This window comes from Balaenoptera musculus, chromosome 3 (genome assembly GCF_009873245.2).
Source record: "Balaenoptera musculus isolate JJ_BM4_2016_0621 chromosome 3, mBalMus1.pri.v3, whole genome shotgun sequence".
NCBI classification, from domain to species: domain Eukaryota; kingdom Metazoa; phylum Chordata; class Mammalia; order Artiodactyla; family Balaenopteridae; genus Balaenoptera; species Balaenoptera musculus.
Window position 1 is genome coordinate 159,193,845 of NC_045787.1, and position 16,867 is coordinate 159,210,711.

The 16,867-nt window shown below is 58.3% G+C and overlaps 2 protein-coding genes across 3 annotated transcripts; one reads left to right on the top strand and one right to left on the bottom strand.

Annotated features, from left to right (window-relative positions):
* The first annotated feature begins 370 nt into the window (after window positions 1–370).
* NR2F6 (nuclear receptor subfamily 2 group F member 6) lies at window positions 371–10,627 on the top strand. Its single transcript, XM_036848402.1, has 4 exons — window positions 371–1,258; window positions 4,886–4,980; window positions 7,983–8,567; window positions 9,895–10,627. The coding sequence occupies exons 1-4, from the start codon at window positions 975–977 to the stop codon at window positions 10,167–10,169; spliced, it is 1,239 nt and encodes a 412-aa protein (XP_036704297.1). The 5' UTR covers window positions 371–974; the 3' UTR covers window positions 10,170–10,627.
* Window positions 10,628–12,728: 2,101 nt separating this feature from the next.
* On the bottom strand, window positions 12,729–14,999 carry OCEL1 (occludin/ELL domain containing 1). Of its 2 annotated transcripts, none has more exons than XM_036845395.1 (6): window positions 14,891–14,999; window positions 14,355–14,531; window positions 14,033–14,232; window positions 13,653–13,818; window positions 13,364–13,417; window positions 12,729–13,149 (listed from the first exon to the last, which is right to left on the bottom strand). In XM_036845395.1, exons 2-6 carry the CDS (start codon window positions 14,430–14,432, stop codon window positions 13,027–13,029), a joined length of 621 nt encoding a protein of 206 aa, XP_036701290.1. In that variant the 5' UTR covers window positions 14,433–14,531; window positions 14,891–14,999; the 3' UTR covers window positions 12,729–13,026. The 2 variants fall into 2 exon arrangements, with proteins under 2 accessions (XP_036701290.1, XP_036701291.1); XM_036845396.1 differs by having other exon boundaries at window positions 12,734–12,916.
* Window positions 15,000–16,867: the final 1,868 nt, after the last annotated feature.

Sequence of the window (16,867 nt, forward strand, 5' to 3'; positions counted from 1 at the left end):
CAGGCTCCCGCCGCGGCCCGGCGGGGGTTAAGGCTGGAGCTGGGCGAGGGCGGGGGTGGGAGCGGAGTGGGAGAGGGAAGGGGAGGGAGGAGGGTCTGGCCGTGCGGCCCCGCGCTCCGCCCTCGCCCCTCCCGCCGGCCTGGGCGCCGGGCGCCGCGCACGGCCACCCATGTCCTTATAAGGGCGGCCGTCGCCGGGGCAACGAGCGCCCGCCCCCAGCCCGCGGCGCGCGCCCCTGCCCCCGCCCCCACCCCCCGCCCGCCCCGCGAATGGAACGTTGTGTGTCAAACCGGCCGCAGCGCGAGGCCGGCGCGCGGGGTCGGCGGCGGCGAGAGCGAGGCTCGGGCCCAGGCACAGGCCCAGGCCGGGCGGGCGCGGCCGCAGCGGGGGCGGCAGCTCGGGAAGCGCCTGCCCGCGGCCCTGCAGGCCCCGAGCGGCCACCGGGGGGCCTGGGGGACTCAGGGGGCGCGGTGACCGGCCCCGGCGCGCGCCCGTCGCCCCTCCCCCCCGCCGCGGGCAGCCGAGCAACTTGCGGCCAAACTTTCCCCCCGGCCTCCCGCACTCGGATGGCAGCCCGCTAAGTTGGCCGCAGCCCTCGGCCGAGCGGCGGCCAGGCCAGAGGGCGCCCCCTGCGCAGCCTGGGCTGGGCCATGGCCCGAGCTCCCCCGCCGGGGCCCCAGGGCGGCGGGGCGCGAGTCCCCGGGGCCCCCGGCCAGCACCTCTAGCGCGCCCCCCCGGCCCCGGGCCTGGCCCCGCGCTCGCGTGGGAAAGTTGGCCTGGAACCGGCCCGACCAGTTCCTCCCGGGCGCGCGGACCGGCCGCAGGAAGTTGCTGCAAAACTTTTTTGGGGGGTGCAGCCGGGTGCCCCCCGCGCGCCGGGGCCGGATGCGCGCCGGGTAGGGTTCCCCGGGTCGAGAGGGGTGCCCCGAGGGAAGAGCGCGGAGGGGGCGCCCCGGCCCCGCTGCCCTGGGGCTATGGCCATGGTGACCGGCGGCTGGGGCGGCCCCGGCAGCGGCGGCGACACGAACGGCGTGGATAAGGCGGGCGGCTACCCGCGCGCGGCGGAGGAAGACTCGGCCTCACCCCCCGGCGCCGCCAGCGACGCTGAGCCAGGCGACGAGGAGCGGCCGGGGCTGCAGGTGGACTGCGTGGTGTGCGGGGACAAGTCGAGCGGCAAGCACTACGGCGTCTTCACCTGCGAGGGCTGCAAGAGCTTCTTCAAGCGGAGCATCCGCCGCAACCTAAGCTACACCTGCCGGTGAGCCCCCTATCAGCGCACCGCCGCCGGGCACCCGGCCCCGCTGTGGGCCGGGCCTCTGACCTGCTCGGTCACCTTGGGCCTGGCGCTGACCTTCCCTGGGTCTCCACTTCCCGTCGGAGATAGGGGCACAGATCCTTTTTCCCCCTCTCCATTACATTCCTGGGATTGTGTATACTGTCGGCGCTGTATCGATGCAGGTCCCCCCTTCAGGTGGTCCCTTGCGGCATCCGCCCTAGTTACTTGCTCCCCCTTCCTCCCTTCCTTTTCTCCGGACAGGGGTCAGCTCCGCGCGGGGAGGGGTTGGGGTGCTGTCAGGGGTGGGTCCCTGACCCCGGGGCATCCCTTCTCTTGGGAATCTCGGCGCGTGGGGTACCCCGCGGGAATCAAACGTGGAACTTGGACTGTGGGGCTCATAGTGTCCAGGGGCCATTGTCTGCGGCCGCGCGGATCGATACGGCGCGCCCTTGGGGTCAAATATCACTTCCAAAGTCGCCCTGACCACCGAGGCTGCGGCGGGAGCGAAACTGGGGTGGCACAGGGCAGCCTTCTTCGCGTGGGGGCCCCTGCTGTGGGGTTGGGCCTGCTCACCGGGGGAACCCCCGCCCCCCCCCTCACCCCACCCCTGGCTCACCCTGGGCTTTGGGTCACCGGAAACTCCTGCTCGAGGTCCGGGTGGGTGGCGGGATTTGACCGCGTCTTGGCTGCTCGCCGCCCCCCGACCCCCCAGCCAGGAGTTGGTGCAGAGCTGGGCTCCTGGAAAATCCCTGAAACTTTGGTCGGCTCTGAGATAGGGTGGGCGTGAATGTTTCCAAGAAGAAGCCCTGGGCTGTCTTAGGTTGGAGTCCCCACTGACAGGGTGTGGCCGTGCTAGCTTCTCTCCTTAGTTCTGGGGCATTAGGTCTGGGGGCGAGAAGCCGCCGGCATTGAGTGTCCAGGCCAGGGCTCCCTTTCCCACCACTCTTTGGTGAGCCTTCTTTTGCTCCATTGACAAGCCCCTACTCTGCATCCTCCAGGAACATGCTTGGGCTCTGTAGAGCCAGTTTGGAGAGTCCCATTTTCCAGATGGGCAAAACCGAGGCCCAGAACGCTCTTGGTGCCTGCCCTGGGTCACCCAGGGAGAGACCCTGCTCCAGTTGGGGCTTAGCAAGGGGAACTGTGGGATTGGGAAGAGAAGGGCAGCTGAGTCTGGGTCAGGGTGTCCCCAGCGAGAGCTGCTGGTGGAGGGCTTGTTGGCAAGCCCACTGGGCGGAGCCCCGGGCACCTGAAGCAGGAATTTGGCCCCAGGTCCAGCCTGTCTGGGGTGGCTGTGTGTGGGGGGGAGCTGGCTTACTCTCTCCTCCAGTGCTAACTGGGCCACCAGACTTTGGCCTCATTTTTGCTGCTGGAATAACTGCCTGCTCTCTGGCCAGGTCTTTAGGGAGGGCAGGGGAGGGGCTCAGGTAGTTTTGGGGTCCCAGAGGCTCCCTAAGAGTGGGAACAGGGAGCACTAAGGTCGGGGAGAGGGGGCATGGTTTGGGACTGGCAGGTTCTTCAGAAGGTCTCTGCTGTGTGACCTGGTGAAGTCACTGCTTCTCTCTGAGCCTCAGATTGATTCAGCAAAGTCCCCTCAGGGCCTGGCCTGGGTGGTTTGATGCCGGCCCCCTGGAAAAGACCCTAGCTCCAAGCCCAGCCTTCTCCCAGTTTGGGGGAGACACAGGTGTCTCCAGCCTGTGGAGTGTGGGTTGGGCCAGAGGGAGGGATGGTCTGGGGTCCCAGGAGGGAACAAGGGGCTCTGCCTGAGGGTCAGAGAGGAAGGCCACCGGAGGTGGGCCTTGAAGCATTGGGGGTTTAGCAGATAGAAGCAAAGGGCACTCCTGCAGAGTGTAGCTCCAGCAAACGCTCAGTGGCAGGTTTGGAGAGCAGTGACGTAAGATGAGACCACCCAGGCATAGAAGTTAGAGGTGAGTGGGTCTGAAATGCTGGACTGAGGGCAATGGGGAGCCATGAAGGGTGTGTGAGCAAGAGAGGGCTATGATCAAATTGGACTGGAAGCCAGAACCCAGGGAGGAGGCTGAATTGGACTGTGGGGTTTGGCAAAGCATGTGCTCTTTAGGTGGGATAACAGGTAGAACTTACTGTTTCCTCATCTGGAGGGACAGAAGATCTGTCCTGACTCTACAACTGGGGAAGTTGAGGCAGAAGGCTCAGGGCCTCCCCTGAGGTCTGAGGGCCCTGAGCCAGGCTCCTGCCTGCCTGCCTGCCCCAGGCCTGGCTGTTTCCACGCGGCTGCCCAGGACCCTCCCACTGCATGCCTGCTGGGCTTTGTTCTGGTTCTGCCTGAGCTCCCTTTGCCCTAGTAGGGCCTCTTCCTGGGGGCTCAGGCTGGTAGGACACAGAGGCCTGGGCTCAGAGGCTGGCGCTGCAGGACACAGAGGCCCTCCAGAGCCTCAGCTCTCCTAAATCTGCCACTGGGACTCGCAGCTGGGGCCTGGGTCTTGACGCCCTCCCCCCACGCCCCCAATTTCTCCAGAATGAGTGCATCCCATATAGACTTGGCCTCTGGCCTCCCATTTCCAGATGAGGAAACCAAGGCTCAGTGGAGAAGTCACAGCCCAAGGATCAGGGCTGGGTGTCTGCAGCTGAGATGTGTTTGATTTTTAACTTCATTAAGTGTTTGTTTTACTTTGTGACTGTCTCTGGGTACCCTCTTGGTGCCCAGCTGGGACTCCAGGGTGTCTGCCCCAGGCCTGGGCCTCAAAAGGCCCTGAGCCCAGGGTGGAGAGAGATAGGGAGGGAGCACAGGGGCAGGGGCCAGGGGGAAAAGGTGCTGGGGACATTTGAAGAACAAAGGCCTGAACCTTCCTGCTTGGGACTGACCTTGGATGGGAACTCATTGCCTCACAGGGCGGGGCCACCTGTCCCATCCCTGGAAGAGGCAACAACAATCCCCGAGGGCCACCCAGAGGAAGCTTCTTGGACTTAGTTAGGAATTGGACGTTCTTTCCAAAGAAGGGGTTTGGGATCTTAAAGGGGTACAGGAGTTCATTTGTTCATTCACTCATTCGTTCGTTCATTCATTCATCGTTCGTTCGTGGCGGCCTTGTGTAGGGCAGTAATGCTGGGGCTCCACAGTCCCGTGACCCCGTAGAGGACTGGCCTGGCTCCTGGTCTCTTAGTCAACTCACAAAGCCTTGCTCCCTGAACATGTTCCTTCTCTGCTCTCACATTGCCCTTGGGACAAAGACCCTGACCCTTGGCCTGACAGTGACCAAGTACAGTGAAACTGTTTAGGCCTTCATATTTTGGCGTTTCCAACCTTTTGCCCTTGTTACCCACTCTGCCTGGAACTGCCTCTGTTTCCCTGGGGAACTTCTGTTCATCCTTCAAAACCCAGTTCCAACATATCCACCCTGGTGTGTTAATCTACTTTGCCACAGACTGCTCTTCATCTGTGGCACTCACCCGAATTGTCCTTTCCTCTTTGCAGGCCTAGCCTCTGTGCCACTTTGGGGCCACTTGCCCAGCCGAGGTTGGGGGGGCCTGGTGGTTCTCAGGGGCAGCCTTCAAAGGCGTCTCACAAGGTGGCTCCAGGGGCAGGATGTGGGTGTCACGGTAACCCCCATGGTGACCTCTGCACGCCCACAGGTCCAACCGTGACTGCCAGATTGACCAGCATCACCGGAACCAGTGCCAGTACTGCCGTCTCAAGAAGTGTTTCCGGGTGGGCATGAGGAAGGAGGGTGAGTACCTGCTGGGGTGGGGCTGGCAGGGGATGAACAAACGGCCTGCCCTTTGCTCCTTCTTTTGGGGTCTGGGAGCTATGGAGGGCGGGGTCTGGGGCCTGCTAACCTCGTTACCACCAATGATCCTGAGATCCCATGGGCCTGGGTTTGGCCCTGGGCTGGAGGAATCCAATTATCCGTGGCTGTCTGGTGGCTGCTGCAGAACTGGGATGCAAGGGACTCCCTGACTCCGGCCCATTTTAGAATTGTTCTCCCCCCACCCTCCCCAGGCCCCCCTGGCCTCAGAGGCAGGTTCCCTGGCCCTGACACCCCGGTGACCCCCCTGCCCTCTAACCAGGCCACCGCTTTCTGAACAAGGATGTATTTTTTTTATTTGATTTGCTTTCCCTCCACCCTCCACCCTCCACCCCCTGCCTTGTGTTTGCCCAAGGCAGGAACTCACCTGACTAAGGCAAAGGGCAGCTTACCTTTCCGCCTGACCTGGGGCACTGGGAGCCAGAGGGAGGCCCAGCCTCTTGTCCTTGCCCTGGGGACTTGGCTGGATACATGCGGGGCAGCTGGGTCTAGAACTCCACCAAGCACTCTTAGAATTCAAGTGGAACCCAGAGACTTCTACATGGACGTCTGGGCTTGGGAGCAGAATCTGGCCCATTTCAGTGATGGCCCCTGTGCTGGGCTTCATGTCTCTGCCTGGACTCTCATGAGCCAGGCCAGCAGTTCTTCCCTGCATCTAACCTGAGTCTCTCCTGCTCTAAAGATGGTTTCTTCTCTGCTGGGCCTCTGTGGAAGAAGCTGGGAACAGCTGCTCAGAGTCTTTCTCTTAAGACTCTCTCATCACTCCCTTTGGTCATTTTAAGTTTGGGGTGTGACTGTCTCTCCGCCCCACCGCCAACCTGGATTTTACCTCCACTTGTTGATCTGACCTAAACTCCTGATATACATCAAATCAGGGCTTCAGATCTCCAAAGTCTCAGGGTGGAAATAATAATCTCAGCTCATGCCCCAAGCACAGCCCTATCTCAGGGCCTTTGCACAGGCTGTTCCCTCTGCCTGGAACACTTGCCCCAGACACCTGCATGGCTTCCTCGCTCGCCTCCTTTAAGATTTGCTCAAACAACACCTCCTCAGAGAAGCCCTCCTGATTACCCTTCGCCACCCCCTCTTTATTTCAGGCCATCTATCTTGCTTTATAATTTACTTGCTCTATCAGGATGCTCTGCTCCTCAAGGTCAGAGACTTTTGTCTGTCTTGGTTTTTGACATATCCCCAGTGCCTAGACCAGCCCCGAAACACATAAGGTGCTTAATAAATGTTTCTTGGCTTGAGTTACTATCTATTTAGCTCTTACTAAGTGCCAAATGCTATTCTAAGCAAGTTAGATACATTCTCATGTAAATTCAGTGATTGGTCTCATCATCATCACCATTTTTATTAGCAACTGCATTTTTTATAAATGGGAAGACAGTACAGAGAGCAACAGAACTGTGGTTGGGATTTGAACCCCCAGTCTGGGCTGAATGAGGAGGAAGAGCTGGGGAAGGGGTTCTCAGGAAGCGGGAACAGCAGGTGCAAAAGGCCCTAAGGTGGGAACGAGGCTGGATGATGGAAGAATGGTGGGGGTGGGGTTTAGAACCAAGTGGGCCCCGGATTGACTGGGATTCACTCTCGGGCTTCATCTGGCTACACCCATTTGACAGATGATTCTGAGACTTCAGAATCACATGGAGCAAGGCTTGAATCCAAGCCCCTGTTTCCCTGATCAGCTCTGCTAGCCCCTGGCTCCCACTTGCATCCCCCTCCCCATCTGCTTCATGGTGGGTTGACCAGAAGTTCATGGAGGTGGTGAGACAGGGCATTCCACCTCATTAAAACTCATTAATTAGTCTCTGCCTGGCACCCAGCCCAGTCAGCCCCTCCGCCCCTCCCACTGTGGCACAGGCCAGGCTGGCATGCAGCCACCTCTCCCCTCTTTGCACCTCAGCTTCCCTCTTCTCACCAACCTGATCACTGGGGGCACTGGCCAAGGCCAGCAATTGGTCCTCCCTCCTCATAGGCAAGGCTACTGATGGAATCAAATGTTTACTGAGCACTTGCTACTGGCCAGGACTCCACTCTTAGCACTGAGGTCACTGCAGAGACCCAGAGAGATGAGACCTGCTCTAGGGGGCCATGACCTGGAGGGTGGGGCTGGGAGGTAGGGAAATATCCCACCTCCATAGGAGAGATCAGCACTCAGCCCATACTGATCACTTGTTTTAGGGGTAGGCTGGCCATGTGCCCCAAGTCCTAGGAAGGAAGGTGATTGCTCCCTGGACCCATTCTTAGCTCTTGGACCCCTGTGATTGACAGATGAGGACATGATTGACAGGTTTAGTCTCCCTGGCTGCAGAGGAGAGCTCACACAGTCCAGTAGGAGGGGGCCAAGTGCGAATTAAATTAGCCCTCACCCAGTGGTCCCATTCCCACCTGGGAAGGTTCCCCCCCTCCCAGGGTCAGGGCCCTTCTCTGAAGGAAGTAGGAGTTGGATGGTGGCTGGACATGGACTCAGGCTGAGGGCACAGGGCAGAGCAGGGTGGGGCATGCAAGACCTTGGCCTCTGTCATCCCAACAAGCTTTGTGCCCATGAGGTGGGGATTGGGGGTCCAGGGAAGGGCTGAGCTGGGGGGCTTGGAGGGGAGGGGGCTGAGTGACCCTTTGATAACTTTATCTCCTCCCTTTATTCCTCCCTACTTGGCCCCCGCCCACTCTCTCCGGGTACCCACCTTCCCCCTCCTTCCTTCCCTCCCCACTCCCTTTTCCTCACACCCCACTCACCCCTCTCTGGTTTCCCCGTGTTCCTCAATCCCCGTCCTATCCCATTTTCGTCACTCCCTTTCTCCCATTTCCTGATCCCCCCCCAATCCCTTCTCCCCTCCTCCCTCTCCTGTCCCTCCCCCATTTCCTGCGGGGCTGGCTATCTCCCCCCCCCCCCCCCCCCAATCTCCATCTCCCCCTCGCAGCGGTGCAGCGTGGCCGCATTCCGCACTCGCTGCCTGGCGCCGTGGCAGCCTCCTCGGGCAGCCCCCCGGGCTCTGCGCTGGCGGCGGCCGGCGGAGACCTCTTCCCGGGGCAGCCGGTGTCGGAGCTGATCGCGCAGCTGCTGCGCGCAGAGCCCTACCCTGCGGCGGCTGGGCGCTTCGGCGCGGGCGCAGCGGGCGCGTTCGGCGCAGGGGGCGGCGCGGCGGGCGCGGTGCTCGGCATCGACAACGTGTGCGAGCTGGCTGCGCGGCTGCTCTTCAGCACCGTGGAGTGGGCGCGCCACGCGCCCTTCTTCCCCGAGCTGCCGGTGGCTGACCAGGTGGCGCTGCTGCGCCTCAGCTGGAGCGAGCTCTTCGTGCTGAACGCGGCGCAGGCGGCGCTGCCCCTGCACACGGCGCCGCTGCTGGCCGCCGCCGGCCTGCACGCCGCACCCATGGCCGCCGAGCGCGCCGTGGCCTTCATGGACCAGGTGCGCGCCTTCCAGGAGCAGGTGGACAAGCTGGGCCGCCTGCAGGTCGACTCGGCGGAGTACGGCTGCCTCAAGGCCATCGCGCTCTTCACGCCTGGTGAGATGACCTGGAATGGGGGGCTCTGAGGCCGTGGGAGGGGTGGGGGGGAGGGGTGCGACCTAGATCCTGACCCTGGCCCCCTTAGCCCTCCACTCCCTGATCCACAGCTAGCCAGACTTGCGTCCCTGAAAGCGCCTTGAGCGTTGATGGGGGACAGTGGCGGAGGTGATGCGGGCGGTGTGACACCCTGATGGCCCCACCCCCGATCCCAGGTCTCCCTAAGAACTTCGATCCCTGTCTGGACCCGTGACTCACGGCCCCACAGCCTCTCTCCCTGATTCCCAGACTCCCTGAGAGCCCCCCATCCTTCACCCCTTCATCAAGGTACTCATCCTGCTCAGTGGGCACTGACAGCAGAATGGCAGGTGGGGGGACGCGGGAGGAGAGGTCCCGCCACCTGGTTCTGGTCCTCATTCCCTGATCTCTGTCCTCCCCAAACCCTCTGACCCTCATCTGCCAAATCAGGGTTCTCTTCTTGTTACTGACCACTTATGGAGGGCTGCCAGGCAGGGGTGCCCTGACACCTGGTTCTGGGTTCCCCTGGGCTCTCCACTCCCTGATTCCTGGGCCCCTAGACCTCTGACGCAGAGCTCCCAATCTGCCCCCTGAGCCGCCTCCAGGGGCCACCCCTCGCTGAGCTGGAGAGGGTAGGGGGTGTGGCTTGGAGCCCCTCCCACCGAGGGGCGGGACTCCGAGCGGAGCCGTCCTCTTCCTTGCGTGTCTTTGGTAACCGTCCAGCAGCCAAAGCCCTACATTATTCCAGGGAGTGGTGGCGCAGCTGGCTCTGCACTCTGGAAGGAGGCCCCACTAGGTGTCTCCTTGGGGCCAGGGATGCAGGAACCAGACACAGGCTACTCTGGGAGGTGGCTTTCATCCAATAAATATGGCTTTGCCCCTCCTTATTTCCCCAGGAGACTTTCTCTGCCCCCATTCATGGGGCTGGCATCTTCACTCACATCGCAGGTCCCTCTGGGGTGTCTGAATACCCCCTCTAGGCTTTGCTTTCCTCCCCAAGTCCCCTCCCCAGCCTCTTCTTCCCCTTGAGCTTGATTAGAACTTGTCTCCCTGCTAAATGCGTTAGTCAGGGCCCCTCCACCCTTGAGATTTCACTGCCTGCACCCCTGTGTCATCGTCCTTGGATGAGGCCACCTTAATATTTCTTGAGGACCAACACTGCCATTTGTGCCCTAGGCCCCCATCTCCCACCTCCTGAGTGCCCTCCTTCTGTATCAACAGCCCTGAGTGGTGCCCCCCCTCCCCCGTCAGCCCTGGGGTCCTGTGTCCTCCCGCCACCTCCTCTTCTGACCTTTCCCTTGTCCCCCAGATGCCTGTGGCCTCTCAGACCCGGCGCATGTGGAGAGCCTGCAGGAGAAGGCCCAGGTGGCCCTCACCGAGTATGTGCGGGCCCAGTACCCATCGCAGCCCCAGCGCTTTGGGCGCCTGCTGCTGCGGCTCCCTGCCCTGCGTGCCGTCCCCGCCTCCCTCATCTCCCAGCTGTTCTTCATGCGCCTGGTGGGCAAGACACCCATCGAGACGCTGATCCGAGACATGCTGCTGTCGGGAAGTACCTTCAACTGGCCCTACGGCTCGGGCCAGTGACTGGACAGGGCCGGGTCTGCAGACCTCCAGGGACACGTATGCTCAAGCCTCCAGTGGGGGCACCCAGGCAGAGGACCCCGGCTTCCCTCCTCAGACTCCTGTTTTTTAAAGACTGTGAAATGTTTGTCTTTTTTGTTTTCTAAGTGATCATGAAACCAAAAAGAGACTGTCTAGGCTCCAGCCAAGTCTTCCCCAGAAGCCCTGGTCAAGATGACCAGGTGATGAGACTGAGGGTCCAATCCCAGGACAGCCATGTCCCTTGGTGCCCCAAGCATGAACTCATGGTGCAGTGGCTTCTCTGGTGTGATGGACAAAGTCCTGGCATCTGGACTGGAGGGGCAGCTGCACCCGGGCAGGGGTAGCGTGTACCAGGCGGATCCTCTGGACACGTAATCCACGTTGGACACTACATGATGGATGAATCAAGGCCAATAATAAAGACGTTTCCTACCTGCACAGCCTCTGTCATGTTTGTGTGGGGAGGGTGGCACGGAGGGCACCCTACCATGGATACCCACTCCCAGCCATCTGGAACACCCACAACCTAACAACAGCCCTACTTGCTGTTTCTGTTGGACAGTTTTGTGGGGAACCTGCAGCTGGGGGCAGGAAGGGGGGCCCGAGGTCAGCCAATGAGTCTGTAGGAGTTGAGCTTAGCAGATGGCTCAGGTTTGAATTCAGATTCTGGCCTATGAGGGTGAGCCCCATAGATTAACATAAGCCTTAGACCAAACACTTGTTTCTTTTCTTTTCTTGGCCGGGCCACAAGGCTGTGGGATCTTAGTTCCCTGACCAGGTATTGAACCCCGGACCCACGGCAGTGAAAGTGCCGAGTTCTAATCACTGGACTGCCAGGGAATTCCCTTTATTGTTTTCTTTGGTCGGCCCTTAATCATGGTATCTGGGCTCCAGTATCCTCGGGAGAAACATCTGGGGCTAGTTTTGTCACATGATCTCAGCCCAGACAGAACCCTCCATTTCCCTGGCCACAGCGACTGCTTTAGGGAGGGCACGTGACCCAAAGCTGGCCAATGAGATTCAGTGGCAGGATTGGGAATTAGGAGGATATCATTAAAGCAAAGCAGAGCCAAAAGAGAAAGACCAATTTCCCAGGATGCCTTTGGAGCCCCTGCATCAAGCCATACCTGAAACCCTCAGGTGTTTAAGTTCCATGAGCCCAGACTTCCCCTTTTGTGCCTGAGCCAGTTTGAATTTGGTTTCTTCTCACATGTAACTAAAAAAACTCCTGACTGTTTTGGAAATTGGCATTTGGAAGGTGAGGACCTCTAAGGACAGACTTTGAAACGTGGACTTGAGTTGATGTGGAGTGATGCAGCACCAGGGAGCTTGCCACCCTGTCCTCGGAAGTTTGTGGCTCAGCTCTGTGGTGGGAAAGGCACCTATGGAATGTATTGCCAAGACTGTGGCTCTAGGGGATGGCTAGAAAGGGCCCAGATCGTGGTGGTGGGTGGCACCTCTTGATCCTAACAGGTCTTGTCAGGCAAAGACAAGCCCTTTATCAAAGATGCCCCTTTGAAAACAGTGAGCAAAGAACTCAGGTCTCACCCAGCAGGCTGGGCCAGTGCTCAGCCCTAAGGCAGTCCCAGTCCCCCAAAATGCTCTCCACTGGCACCCCAGTCTCCCCCATGTCTGTCTCGGAGGAGGTCTGGGAAGATGGGGAGGAAAGAACGAGGGTCTCTTGGGTATGCCCTGTCCCCGGAAGGGGACTGAGGTGGGAATGGGATGGAGAGGCTACTGGGCTCTCCCACTGGTGGCTGGGCTGGTTTCTAATCTGGGTAGGTGTTTTCTGAGCTGTACTGTGCATAAGTGAATGTCTGTCCATTCCAGTTGCGCTGGACAGCAATGCCCCATTTCTCAGGTTCACAGAACATCTGTGGACTGACCCAGACCATGGTGTCTGTCCTGCTTCCAGTCGGCCAGAGACTTGGATGCCTGTCCAGGCCTGTCTGCTGAACTCCTACTTTTCCTACAAAACCCTACCCATATGGCCTCTTCGGCAGGAAGACATCTTGAGCCTCCCTGGTTGTTAGGACTCTGCTGTCCGGGTCCAGCCCTCTGTCATTGCTCTGTCACACTGGGCTCTCTTCCCTGAGGACATGGGTTCCTTGAGGATCAGTCCTGGGACTGAGGCCTCTCTGTGACCCAGTGGCTGCCACTGCCTTCCCTGCCCACAGTCTTCCTGACTGTCCCTTTTCCCTGTGGCTCCCCTGGGAGGCCAAGACTCAAAGTAGCTGCTGGGCCACCATCACAGGGCCCCACACAGAGCCTGGTGCTACCTGTGTCCCATCCACCCTACCCAGGGCCTGGCATGCAGTGGACATCAGGGGACCCTCCTGGCCGAGGAGGTGATGCTAGATGTCAGCCCCTCTGCTTCCCACTTGAAGGCTCTTAGAGGAGAGGGAGCCCCCCCAGATAGACTAGGGTTCACAGCTCACCCAGAGATCCTGGACAAGTCCCTTTCTCAGAACCTTAATTTTTTTCCTCTGGAAAATGAAAGAACAATTTTTTGGTGACAATGAGTGAAATCAGGAGTTTCAAGCAGCTGTACACAGTCGGTATTTAATAAGTGTTTATTCCACTGGGATGAAGAGCAGGACCTCTTCCAGGGGATGGGCTGAGATCTGGGATCTCCATGGCGGTCCTGGAGGAGGTCCTGGGAAGCCTTCCTGGAGGAAGGACCATCAGATCTCAGCCTCAAGGGCGAAGGCATCTGAAATCAGGGACGGCTACCCCAGGCGGGGCAATAGCAAGAGCTCAGGCCAGGAGGTAGGAAGAGAAGCAAGGGCAGGGTGGCACCCCGACTCCAATGTTTCCCTCTGCCTGTTTGCCAGGACACTCAGAAGTACACAGAGCCCTCGCTGTCTCCCTGGTCATCGAATTTCTGGATCTGCGTCTTGAGGTGCCTTAGTTTGCCCTTCAGGTAGTGGCAGCGAGCCTGCTTGTCCAGGAAGCTGGGGTCCTGAGCAGGGCAAGATCCAGGTAAGTCCTTGTGGCAGTCTGGCCTATGGCTCTCAAGCTGCTTGACCTTTTGCATTTTCCTCTCTGAGCCTCAGTTTTCTTTCCTTGAAACTGGGCAGGCACACGTGTCCCAGCCTCATGGGACTGTGTGTGTGTGTGTGTGTGTGTAGGGGGGTGCAAAGGACAGGCTGTAGGATTCAAGAGGCATGACTCACCAACTGCTTCTTCTCAAATTCCCTCCAGACACGGGCAGCAACATGGGCCTCCTTCTGCCAAAGGAGAAGGAAGGGGGTGCTCAGGGAGCACAGGACCCAAGGAGGGATGGGGAAACTGAGGCTCAGACAGACAAAATGGACCTTGTCAAGGGCTGATCTTGGCCCATGTGCTGTGGTGCCTGCCCAGCCTGGAGGAGGAAGAGGCCCAGAGATCTGAACCCAGTGGGTTTCCGAAGGCCTGGGCTACCTGGAAGGGTTGTAGGATGGGGGTTTCCACCTGGGTGCTGACCTGGCTTCGGGGTGGGGGCAGTGAGTTCAGCAGGGCCTCCAGCTGCTGGAGCTTGGCCTGTGCAGAGCCCACCTCCTGCTGGAGCTCCAAGAACTCTGGGTACTGGTCCTGGAACACTGCAGCATAGCGGCTCCGATCCTTCTCGTTGCTCACTGGTGGGTACTTACTACCAGGTTGACAGGGGGTCAGAGTATGAGTGTAAAGAATTCCTCTCTTTTCCCCAATCAGTGTAACTTTTCTTTGTCCATGTTGGGTTCCTAGCCCCAAATGCCCTTTTTCTCTGTTTACTATTTGGTAAACTCTTATTCACCTGTCAAAGCCCCAGCCTCAGTGCTCCTTCCATGTTCCCAGAAGTCAGGAACCACAGGGGGGACACTCACAGCTCATAGTCAGGCACGGGGTGGGGCCTAGGCACATGTCCCCCGGGGATGGCTCTAATAGACTTCTTGGAGCCCAGGAGGGTCCGGGAGGGCAGCTCATCCTCAAATACAATCTTCTTGGGCCTTGTCCCGTGTGCTCCGGGCTGAGGCTGGCACAGAGGGCGGGCCGCGCTGGGTTCGAGGCCTCCAGGCACCAGTCGCTGCAGATGCCGCAGGAATCATGGTTTGGAGTTAACGAGGGTCAGCCGGGATCCCTTATACAGGGGGGAATGAATCCTTTGCCTAGGCTCAGCCTGGGGACACTCCTCCCGTTCAGACTCACCGGGGGACCAGGGCCAGGCGGGCGGGTTTGCAAGTTCCCCCGGGAGCCGCGGCTCTGCGGGGCCTCCCGGGTGGGCATCGGCTTCGGGATGGTGCCGCTCGGGCGTCCCCGCACCGGTGGGCGGGTCCTGCGGGGGGAGTCGTGGCCCGCGCGTGGCGGGGGTGGTCGGCGGGCGGACTGTGGACACAGGAGGAGGATGCGATTGGAGGCGGATAAGGTGGGAGTACTCACGGGGAAGCTGCTCACGGAGCGGCCAGTTCTCCACCAGCGGCGCGTTCTCCAGCTCCGCCTCCATTTGCATAGACGCACGCCATTGGCCTTCAGAGATCCCCAGACCCCGCCGCCCAGTGCGTAACCCGAAAGAGCGCAAGAACCTTTACGTCACCGCGCAGCCCAGGATTGGCTCGCGTTAACCCCTACGCGGCCGCAACCTCTGCCGCAGGGGTATGTGGAGCCCGTGGATACCGCCCCCGAGAAGAGCCCCGGGATCTCCGGCCCGGCAGCGGGCGGCACGAAACACTCCCTCCCGGGGTCACCTGTCCCAGCGTATGGGGTTCCGAGTCTGGGTCCGCTCCCGAAGAGAGGCGCTCGAGTCCGTGTAGTGCATTAACTACAGGCTGGACTCAACTGGCTGGGTCGCTCCGCCCGTCGGGGGCGGGGCCTGGCGGTATAGGGCGGGGCTGGCGGCGAGGGGGCGGGGCTTGGCGAACCTGAAAGTGGACCCGCACCCTTGCCCCGAGTCCAGCAGAGACCGCTACCTGTTGTGTGTTTGGGGCTGGTGACTCACCCTTTCCGACCCTCAGTTTATTTGTCTGAAAAACTGGTGGTTTTGGAGAACTTATATTTATCTATTTACTCAGCGGTTATATGTATTTTTTCCAGCGGTTATATTTTTAAAATATTTCTTTAAATAATTATTGGAGGCATGTTTAGAAAATTCAGATAGAAAAGAGGCGTAGGGCAAAGTGAATTTCTCACCCACCCTTGTCCCCAGAGGCAGCAGTTAATTGTGTCTCCTTCCAGAGAGATTCTAATTCAATGACACATTTTCCTCACTACAGACAATACTGTAGAAAAAAGATTCAAGTGCACATTTCTTTGGCCGATTGTGGAGGATTATGTAGAACTCCTAGAAGTGGAATTGCCCAGAATTGCCCGGGCAAAAGGGACCTGTGTATTTTAATTTGGAAAAGTACTGTCAAGTTTTTCCTCAGTGAGGTTGTGCCATTGATGCTCTAATCAGCTGGTTTTCCCACAACCTTTGCAACCTCAATGGTATCACAGTTTCCTGTAAGTGTACTTTCAAAGTTTTAAGTCTTGCCTAATCTAATATGGTGTGTGAAAAAATTCAGAAACCGTTTGTATTTCTTTTCCTATTTCCTGCAATTTTTTTTTCTTTCTTGTTATTTTTAGGAGCATTCTGTATATCAAGGATGTTAATTTAACCAGATAGTGTATCTTTTACTATTATAAATGGGATCTTCCAATATATTTTGCAGCTATTTTTTTTTGCATATAGTAAACTAATTTAAATATTCATTAAGTTTCTTGCTGGTTTACTAAATTCTCTTATTGAAATAGCTTTTTGTTAGTTTGCTTGGATATTTTATATAGACGGTTGCATCATCTACAAATAATTTTACCTCTTTTCTCATTTTAAAATTTCATTTCTTTTTCTTGTCTAGTTGCATTGACTAGCATCTCCAGACAATATTAAATCAAGGGAGGCGGTGGGTGGACTGTGGGCATCCCCCCATCCCCACCTCACTTTCTTCACTTGGATGGCAAAACTTCGAGTATTTGCCCGTTAAACTCAACACTGCCTTTGGCTTGAGGTTTTTCAGTTCAGTGAGGAAAACATCCATCTATTCCTTGTTTTTCATTAAGAGACTTTGAGTAATGGATGCTGTGAACAGTACAAAGTACCATTTCACCCTATGATTTTTGCTTCCTGGTGCATTAATGTGGCCACTAATGCTTCCTAATAATGAACCATCCCTGAGTCACAAGCATGAGCCTCCTTCTTACGATCTATTTTTTAAAAGTTGCCACTAGAGCTTTCAAAAAAGCTTTAAAAACTGCCACTAGAGTTTTTAAAAGCTCTTCTTGGTGGTTTTACACCCATGCTGATGGGGTGGGGGTGGGGTCCACGTGGGCAAGCCCGTGCATGTCCCACAGTGCTCATGCTCCCATGGTCTGGGACAGACGCCTCCTGTCCACTCTTCCTTACCAAGCTCCCTCAGTCACCTCCCAGACAGACTTTGCCCCTGACATCTGGAGTGGGGGTAAGCAGAGCCCAGGACCCACAATTCCCCTGGACTCGTGCTCAATAATCCCTTCCAGGGTCCCAACTCCAATGCCCACCCAGTTCTTGTCTGAAATGATCAGACTGTGACCTGGGCAGGGCAGGGTCTCCACTGATTCTCATGTGTTTGCTGAATGCCTGTGTGAAGCATCTGCAATGTCGTAAGATCTTAGGCTGTGGCAGTGGGTGGGCTAAGCCTTGTCTCTGA